The sequence below is a fragment of the Nematolebias whitei genome, chromosome 20 (genome assembly GCF_014905685.2).
Source record: "Nematolebias whitei isolate Nwh7 chromosome 20, NemWhi1, whole genome shotgun sequence".
NCBI lineage: Eukaryota > Metazoa > Chordata > Actinopteri > Cyprinodontiformes > Rivulidae > Nematolebias > Nematolebias whitei.
In genome coordinates this window covers 39,570,036-39,579,563 of record NC_056517.1, presented here as the reverse complement: position 1 = coordinate 39,579,563, position 9,528 = coordinate 39,570,036, and the positions used below count along the sequence as shown (strand labels likewise).

General features: G+C 44.0%; 2 protein-coding genes across 2 annotated transcripts in view; one reads left to right on the top strand and one right to left on the bottom strand.

Annotated features, from left to right (window-relative positions):
- rreb1a (ras responsive element binding protein 1a) overlaps positions 1-4,548 on the top strand; it is a gene marked incomplete in the record, with an annotated part of 36,525 nt that extends 31,977 nt beyond the window's left edge. Inside the window, 5 exon segments of the mRNA XM_037694104.1 lie at positions 679-840; positions 1,255-1,401; positions 1,602-1,720; positions 1,856-2,462; positions 2,558-4,548. Of these exon segments, the coding sequence (XP_037550032.1) occupies positions 679-840; positions 1,255-1,401; positions 1,602-1,720; positions 1,856-2,462; positions 2,558-3,123 (1,601 nt within the window).
- Positions 4,549-8,603: 4,055 nt separating this feature from the next.
- rmc1 (regulator of MON1-CCZ1) overlaps positions 8,604-9,528 on the bottom strand; it is a 17,265-nt gene continuing 16,340 nt past the window's right edge. Inside the window, exon 15 of the mRNA XM_037694014.1 lies at positions 8,604-8,685. Coding sequence (XP_037549942.1) covers positions 8,606-8,685 — 80 coding nt within the window. The 3' untranslated portion in view covers positions 8,604-8,605. The remainder of the gene's footprint in view (positions 8,686-9,528) is intronic.

Here is a 9,528-nt window from a genome sequence, read left to right as displayed (position 1 = left end):
TGGTAGTATGGCAGTAACATGAGAGTAACATGATGGTAACATGGCAGTAGTTAGTAGTGTAGTAGAAGTATGGTAGTTGTATAGGTATGGCAGTAGTGTTATAGTATAGTAGTAGTAGTCGTGTGCGCCTCAGGATTGATTTGAAGATTCTTTTAGTGGTTTTTAAATGTCTCAGTGGTCTTGCACCATCTTATCTTGCAGAGCTGCTATTACCTTCTGAACCCCCACGGACCTTAAGGTCCTCTGGTACTAGACCACCAACAGTTCCAACAGTCAGAACTCACACTCACGGTGAAGCTTCTGTCCAGGACTATGGCCCCCATCGTGGAATAGTCTGCCAGAGAACCTTGTTTTTCAGAGCAGACCCATAACTTTGTAACTGCATTTCCTGAACTGGATCATCTCTGCTCAGTGTCTACATGTTCCATACAATTGTTTGTTTTTGTGGGTTTGTTTATAATTCTGTACAGCACTTTGAGCTGCTTTTAGTATGAAGGGTGCTTTATAAATAAAATTAATTGATTGATTGATTGATTGATAGTATGACAGCATTATAGTAGCAGTATTGTGATAGTATAGTAGTGGTATACTAGTTGTATGTTAGTAGTATAGTGTTAGTATTTTATCAGTGTAGTAGTATTTCTACAACATTTGAAACGTTTCCTGTCTCTCCTTCAGGTCAGAAGCCGTTCCCGTGTCCACGGTGCGACGCCTTCTTCTCCACCAAGTCCAACTGTGAGCGCCACCTGCTGCGCAAACATGGCGTCACCCACAGGACGCTGCGACGCAACGGCGCCATCGCCAAAAAGGAGGGAGACGAGGGCTCTCCCGAGAGCGCCGGTCAGACAATAATCTGCTGCACGTTTACACACTGGGTGTCAGATTATAGATTTACCACAGGATTAAAAACAAAAACTCTGGGATTAAACTCGTTACAAGGTTTCAGGCTACAAACATTTTGTTAAAACCTTTAAGGAATAAATATATAATTGACAGAATAACCATAAATGACTACATTCATTTAAATAGTTTTATAACTTTTTTTATTTGTTTAACATAACTTTGACCCTTTCAGAATAATTTGAAGTGACCTGTGAGGTAAAAATTTAAATGATCCCATTTTCGGTCTAGAAATGAGTTTTTGGCTGCTTCGTGTTTTCCTCGTGGCTCCGTCCGGCACCCTGAACCTCAACGTGTGACCCTTCGATCAAACTCTTTCCTTACTGGTCGCGTCTTCTTCTGTTTGTTTTGCAGAGAGCCAATCGGAGACGGAGCAGGTTGCTCAAGATAATCCAGACCTCGGCAGCGCTGTGTCCACAGATTTAAGCCCCGCCCCCAGTGTTAATAACCCCGCCCTTCAAGAAAGCACACAGCCAAGCCCCGCCCACAAACCAAGCCAAGGTTAGCCAGTAGAAACAGCTCGATACGTAGAATGGATTTAATTTTGAAGAATTAATGTTTTTAGCACAGTTTTGACTAAAGACTGAACTTTAAGAAATAAAACAATATTTAGAAAAAGACTGAAAGTTTAAGGTTTTCAGCCAGAGTGTGATTCAGTTGTTTTTTAAAACCATGTAAATGGGACGGGTCGGTTTGTGCAGCAGGGTCCAGTCCAGCTGCTACAGCTCAGCGGGAAGCAGAAACCTCAGAGGAGCCGGACCAGCAGGAGGTGCCAGAGACCAAAGGATCGCCTGAAAAACCTCCTCAGGAGGGCAGCAAGGTACCAGACTGTCTGAACACAAAGTGTTCAGGCTGAAGGATGGAGGTGTTGGTTCTTATCACCTGAAGGCCCGTTTTACCGTTAGCTAACATGCTAGTTAGCACATGGCTAATGGCAGCTGTTTGTGTCCTTCAGGTGGAGAACACGGACGATGACGACTGTCACAGCAACAAGAGTCTGGACCTGAACTTTGGCAGGAAGCTCATCGACTTTAAGCTCTCCACTTCCTCCTCAAGCTCTGCCCCTCAAGAAGAACAAACGCCCTCCTCTACCTCGGCTCCTCAGGAGCCGCTGGAGAGCTCCGAGGAGAAACCCTCATCCTCCTGCAGCCCCACGGTGTACAAACATGTCTGTCAGGTCTGCAGGAAGACCTTCCGCTATGCCACCACGCTGGCCCGCCATGAGAGGGCGCACCTGTCTGAGGAGGCTCCGCCCCTTACAGAGGAGTCTTCACCAGCAAAGGAGGAGGAGGCGGGGAAGGAGAGCAGAGCTGCAGATGAAGAGAAGGAGGAGTTTGAGACGATGGAGGTGGAGGAGGCCAAAGGAGCAGAGAGTGAAGGAGGAGAGCGAGGGGAGTCTGAGGAGGAGAAGGAAGAGAGGAGCGACGAGGAGGCGTCAGAACCAAAGACTGTAGAGGGAGGAGGAGGAGGGAGAGTTGACAAGAGGAAGAAGATCTGCAACGAGTGCGGGAAAAGATTCTGGTCCCTGCAGGACCTGACCCGGCACCTGCGGTCCCACACAGGTAGCACACACACCTGAGCACACACACACCTGTTGGTCCGGTGCCAGAGGTGAGTCCAGCTCATGAAGGTCTGGATCTGGTCTCTGTCCCCCCAGGCGAGCGCCCCTACCAGTGTCAGACCTGCGAGAGAACCTTCACCCTGAAGCACAGTCTGGTCCGGCATCAGAGGATCCACCTGAGGCCTCGCGGGGCTGACGGGTCCTCCGGCGCCAACGATGACGTCAGCGAGGACGGAGACTCCCCCGCCCCCACCCCGACCTCCACCTGCCCGCCCTCTGAGAATGAAAGCGAGTGTGGGAGCGCAGGCGCTAAGGATCTGGAGGAGGAGGAGGTCAAGGAGGAGGCTGAAGGTCAGCGGGACGGCTCGTCCACGGTGGGGAAGGCTGCCCAAGGACCGGACCCGGGTCCACAGACCGCTTCAAAAGAGATGGGCGGGGCTTCAGCAGCGCCACAACCCTCCACTGACTCCCCTCAGAGAGCTACTGAATCAAAAATGGCAGCGGACTCTTCTAAAGACCCCGCCTCCAGCTCCCCTCCAGGAGACGCCGCCTCCCTCCCCCCGGCAGAGGGCTTCATCCAGGGGCTGCTGGAGATCCACACCAAGCCCCCCCTGGAGCACCTCCTTCCCAACGGAGAGCCTCCTCTGGTGGGGGTGGACTGAAGGAGCGACCACCACAGTGCCATACGACCCGCTGGTGGGGATGGACCCGGCGGCGGAGCGGAAACCTCGTGTTCTTGAAGTGCCTTAACTACTAGTCCGACTGCGACGAGACTTTTTTTTTTTTTGCAATATCTTTATCTGATTATTACGAGGATGGATCTAATTTTATAGCTTTTTAAGACGATTACTATTTTTGTGCGGGGAATCTATATTTCAGCAATAAATGATTAAATGATTTATTATTGTTCTAGATGTTGTTTTGAGAATTGATGATCAACTCGAGGAAGACGCCGAGAGACAGAAATAAAAACTGGATCGGCACCGGCAGATCCTTCTTCCGTATTTAAGCCTGAGCTGAGGCCGAAAACGAGACGGGACGAGGCAAAACTTTTTATTTTTGTTGGATATTCAATATTCAACAGTTTCGGTTGAAGACTTCTTTTTTTTTTTTGTACTTTGGAGCGAGCTCGGCCGTTCGGCGGGTCGAGCCCGGTTTCACCAGCAAACAGAAGACGCTCTTTCTCATCGGAAGTAACTGGAAAAACGTCGGCCGCTTTTCGGCTGGCCTTCGTAACGTAGCCGTCTTTGGACCGGCTCGCACAGAGACACGAACTTGTCTGAAGCCTCGGTTCTGTGCGGACGAACTCCTGAAAGGGCGACAATAGAAACAGTGTTTTGAACTCCCTTCAGCTGATTCCATGTGTGCAGGCGGTGGTGGTCGAGTGTTTCTCTGCGTGTGGTGAAGATCCACCATATTTAGGTGTGGGACGGGGAACTCTTGTTTTTGTGGATTTTTTTTTAAATAACTGAACAAATCAAAGTTTTTTGTTGTGTGTGTGCCTGTGTGTGTGCGTGACCCTTACCTTCTCGTCATTGTCGCCCTCTAGTGTTCGTTAACGACAGCCACCAGCATGCTAACACCTACTGCCGCTAATCTCTATCCCAGGTGCAGTTTTACCTCAATGTCTGCTTTTTAACTTAAAGAGCATTAAACGTGGTGAAAGCAGCTCTGCGTGCGTGCAGCCCTTTAAATCCTACGTCTTCCTCACGGCTAACGAGCTCTGTTAGCCTGGTTTCCACTGGAGGCCAAATCAGAGCTAGCCAATGCTAACTTTTTAACGTAGCTTCAAAACACAGTGGTCGGGGCTGTGATTCAGTTTGGACACCAGCAGCTGTGAAGGATAACTCGGTTGTGCAAAATATCAAGAGCCAAGTTAGCACACATTAGCTTAGCATAGCTTGGTAAGGGGCTAACACCAGCTAGTTATAATTAGCTGGTTGATAAAGTTTTTAACGACTAAACCGTTGGTTATTCTGGTTTGTTGGCTCATGCTTAGCTTCGAACATGTTCAGCTAATTCCATCCCTGCTCAGTATTATCCGCGCACTTTGAGTTATCCTTGAACGGCTCTGGTTCAGTTTTAGCCTGGGGACTTCTTCTGGGTCCCAGTCCGTCTCGGTGCAAACAGCTAAAAGCCTTAGCCTTTCTTTGGAAACGAACTGGACCCTAGGGCTGGCCATGACGTTCCAAGCGTTAAAGACAATCATACTCCTACTTGGTTTCCAGTAGGAGACAGAAGGACTAGTTTGTGTTCCTGAACTGTATTAACCTGCTGCACAAATAAACAATACTATAGAAGGGCTAACTGTCCCCGTGACGCCAACCCAACCAGTCGTATGTCCAGCAGGACGGGGTTTGACATTGGGTTAGTGGTTCTGATGCTATTACCAGAGGGACGGGTAATAAGTCTGTATGTTTGTATTTTTCTCTTGTGTGAATAGAACATTTTGCTTCTTGTACATTTTTTTATATATCAGACAACCTCATAAGTAAACGTAACCTCAGTGGCTCATAGTAAAACTGTAAGGCGGCGCTGGTTGATCGTGGTTCGAGGTCCGACGGAGCGCCGCCGTTAAAACTGGCACTAACGACTTCCAAACCTTCTGTTTAAACTACTAACAAGCTCTACATTCAGGAGAGAGAGGGCTGGTTCACTAAGTTTATGATTCCCAAAACTAATTAACACAAACCGTAACAACACCCGCCATTAAACAAAAAACAGTAGAAGCTAAAACAGTCGGGTTTGAGCTATAAAATGCTACAAAATGTGTACGTATAGAACAATTTGTGGTTAGTTGTGACTTTACTAAACAACTGGTTGTTACAGTTTTATATTCGCTATCTGTAACTAAAGTGCCTCAAGCCAAGAAGCTAGCTTGCTGCTACATGTTAGCTTTTTAAATGTTGAAAAGAAGCAAATCTAAAATATTTTGTTCCCCGATTTCAGTTTCATAACTCTCCTAAATACAATTTAAATACGTCATCCTTTTTAAACAAGTTTATATTGTAAAGATGTTAGGAGTGCTGAGGCTAACTAGCCAACTCAGCTTGCTGTTGGCTAACAATCCAAATAAGCCCTTTTTTTTTTTTACATTTTATTATACATCATCATTTAACTTTACTATTAAACAGCTGTGCACGTTAACAAATAACCACAGAGGTATAAAAAAGGCTGCACATTATTTTAAAAAAGCTTGAAATCTGAAGAGCTAACTAGCTAGTATTAGCACTAGCTAGATTTCTGCGGCTAACTTCTCGGTTGTTTATTCATTTACTTTTTCACATCTTATTAGTTGTGAACTGAACACTTAAATTTAGTCCATTAAACAAATATTATATATAAAAACCTAATTTATGAGAAGTTAATCCAAACAGCTAGCTACTTTCAGCTCTTTCATGCTTTGAGCTAAGAAGCTAAATTTCTATTTGTCAGAAAACTAAAATGTGAAAAAGAAATTTTGTACCTCTGATTCAGTCTTATAACAGTTCTAAATATGTATATTTTTAATAAATAACATTTTTGGGAAAGAGCAAAAAGTAAACTTAAAAAATGTTAAAACGTGATTAAGCTACATTGCTAACAAGCTAACTTTCTGCTTCTGTTCTTTCAGTTTGTTGTCCTGAAGATATTCTAATTTTCTTATTTTCTTCCTGCATTTATTAAAAAATGAACAAGATTTTTTATTTTTGTTTAGAGGTTTGCTGTTTTGATCCTCCAACCCTTTGGTTTAAGAGCGAAGACGATAAATTTTGTGTTTAGGCGACTGTTAGCGTTCAAACGGTAAATCTGTTTTTCGGAGTCGATTGGTTTTTTTTGGGATCTTTAGAGGAACTCCCTTCTCTCTGGTGGTGAACGGGTTCTGTCCTGTTTTCTGTGGACCCTCTGGGGTTCTGTTGACGTACGGCCATATGAATACTGGACTTCCATTCGAATGCACGTGGACTGTTTTTAAATGTATTTATTTGGAGCCCAGGTGTGTGTGTGTGCGTGTGTGTGAAGTGTCTGTGACGACTTGAGAAGAAGCCATGTATTAAAAAATATCACATTTATGCTGCAGAACTGTTGTGAGGAACCGGTGGTTTGTGTTGTGGACTAACCGGCTTGCCGTAGCGGGCCGGCGTGAGACTCAGATTAGCAATAAAACTCCAAAAGCTTTACGTAGATTTCCTGTACGAGCTGAGATCAGACGGTCTGGGTCGATTCGTTCTGTTTTAGTTTTCCTGACGTATAAAACTGTGAAAATCCATCGTGTTCAGTTAAAGGGTGAGCTTTAGGTTAGGTTTTATTATTTTTGCATGTTAATCTCATTCATTCAGTTCAGGATGATTTCTCATTCCTCATCACTTCACACGTATAAAAATGATTTATAATCTCGCTCTCAGGGTCTTTCACAAATCCATGATTTGAACGCTTCATGTTCTGATTTCCTGAGTCGCAACTTGTCCTGATTTTTTTTTTATTTTAAGATCGATTCAAAATTGTCAATCACTACATAAACACTTGACTGTGAACTTGTCATTACCTAACGGAGAACGTGTGGTCAAAAGCAGAACGTTGTCTCCATCTTCTTCTGTTGAACTTGTCCCGGCAGAGGACGTGCTGGACCTCAGAGCATTAATTCACTTCTGGAGACGTTTTCTGAGCTCGTTTCTTCTTCCTGTTAGAAACATGACCGTGTTTCACCGAGTCGAGATGTAAACCTCCTCTGTATTCAACCCAATAAGAAAAAGCAATAAAGATTATGTTAAGGAAAGGTGTGTGAATCAACACGGCTCACGTTTTGTGCTTTCGTTTGGGTGAAGAAAGAAAAACTACAGCACTCAGAATAATAAACTTAAGAAGAAGAAAGGGTAAATTACCATCTTTAAGCAAAACTTTTAGCTGTAGTGAGTTTGGGGTGGAGTTAAGTGTGGCTCCGCCTACTCGACTTAGGGCGGAGTCTGATATTTGACTCCTCCTACAATTAAGTTATTCGTCACCTTCTGGTAGAAGTTGGTAATTACATCCATAAATGTAACTGCTGTATATCCATTACCTTCCTCTTGAACATTTTAAAACAACGATTAAAAGATTGAATCGTTTTCCGACGGTGAACCTGAACAAACATCTGTCATAAAAAACAAATGGTTTTTAAGAACAAAAACCTGAATGGGTCAAAATGTGGGGCCGGGTCGGGGCTTGTACCAAATACATGGTTTACATCGTATAAAATTAAATGTTCTACTTTAGTTTTACAATAAATTGTTACTTTATGAAACTCGAAAAGTTGACAAAGGATGGTAAAATTATATTTTCACAAATTGTACCATTGATTTACATCGTCTTCAATAATCTTACATGAATTTCTACCTCGGTTGTGTAGTTTTAATGGTTATAAATTTTGTAGTATATAGTGTAAAATATTAGGACTGAGAAGTTGTACTGAAAACTATTTTACTTTGTTAGCTGCTGTTACATCGTTTAAAGTCTGGTTCTGACATCTGGAACTTTTCCAAAGACAAACGTTGACGTTAAAAAATAATTAAAAAAAAAAAAAAAGAGAAAAATCGTAAACATGAAAACTTCATTTAAAATGTTTAAAGTCCATCGGATCAAATGTTAAACTTTAATCGGCGCTAAATTTGTTTTAATCTTTAGAATCTGACAGCAGAAAACAATGTGAAGTTTTTCAGGAGCAGCATCGCCCCCTGAAGGTTGGAGGTTGAACTACACCCAGAACAACTCAAGTTGGCAACGATGAATAAAAACAGACGACTTTAACTTTAGATGTTGGTTTGAACTGAATGTTTTTACCGGAGTCTGAGCTAAAGGTAAATTGTCTCAAAATGGCTCCCTCGAGGAATGCCTGTCACCTGCCAATGTTTAAACCAGACTCTCAGCTACTACCACACCAGGTTTTAGGTCAACACCTGGAAAATGGATAGTACATGATCGCCCACCTTTCAGCAGGTGTGCTGTTCAGGTAGAGACAAAACCTTAAGACAATATTTTATTTATAATTTCAGGTTACGTCAGTAAATATTTTACAGTATTTACACAGCAGACATCTGGCCCCGCCCACCACAGGTGCAGCTTCTGGCCCCGCCCACCACACGAGAAGCCTCTGGCCCCGCCCACCACAGGTGCAGCCCTCCCTGGACATCAGACCGTGGCAGGTTTCATCAGCGCCTGGTCCCCAAACAGCTGCTTGAAGTGGGAGACGTGCTCGTCGCAGTGCTCACCTGAGAGACAACAACACGATCACTCACCTGGCCAGATGTGCTGCAGGTAAAGGGACAGTTCAGACATTTTAAAAGTGTCCTAACTCCACACAGCTGGTAGGTCCAACGGGCTTTAATGACACCGGGAGTCATTTCCGGGTCATCCAAGGTCTCAGCATCTTTTAACAGGCGCTGCGACCTGAAACGGTTCTGATGGATCCACGAGTCAGAACCGACTGGACCAAACGAAGCCGCTTCTTAAAGGGATAGTTCTGACAGTCGACGGAGGTCCAGCTGATCCAAACAGGACCTGCTTTATAGTTTTTCACATTTGAAAAACTGAATTAAACTTCTACACTTTAGTTTGTCCGCGTTCTGAATGAACGTCTGCCAGGATCAGAACCAACCTTTGGACCCGTACCTTCGCTTCCAACGGTCCATCTCTGCTCTGCATGCAGACCTGGTTCGGTTCAGAACCCGTAACAAACGAGTAATACGAGTTAACGTGGACGAAGATGAGAAATCCCAACAAATATACAGAATATCCCTTTAAAACGGCTCCGCTCTTTACAGGACCTGGACCCGGACGGATTCTACTGGTGCCGGAACGGAACCACAGACAGCCGAGGAGGAGACCAGCCTTTAACTCAGTCCTTCAGAATGAGGTCGTCCAGAGAGCTATCTGCAACAGGTAAGACACTAACTGCTCATGTTTTCTTAAAGATAAACTGAAGTTGGTATATTTTTGTATTTAGCTAATAACACTAATGTTTAACCTTTAGCTTTTTAACATTTAGCTACTAGCTAATGTTTTAGCTAATAGTTACCTTCAGCGTATATTTTACCTGTTGACACGTTTTATTA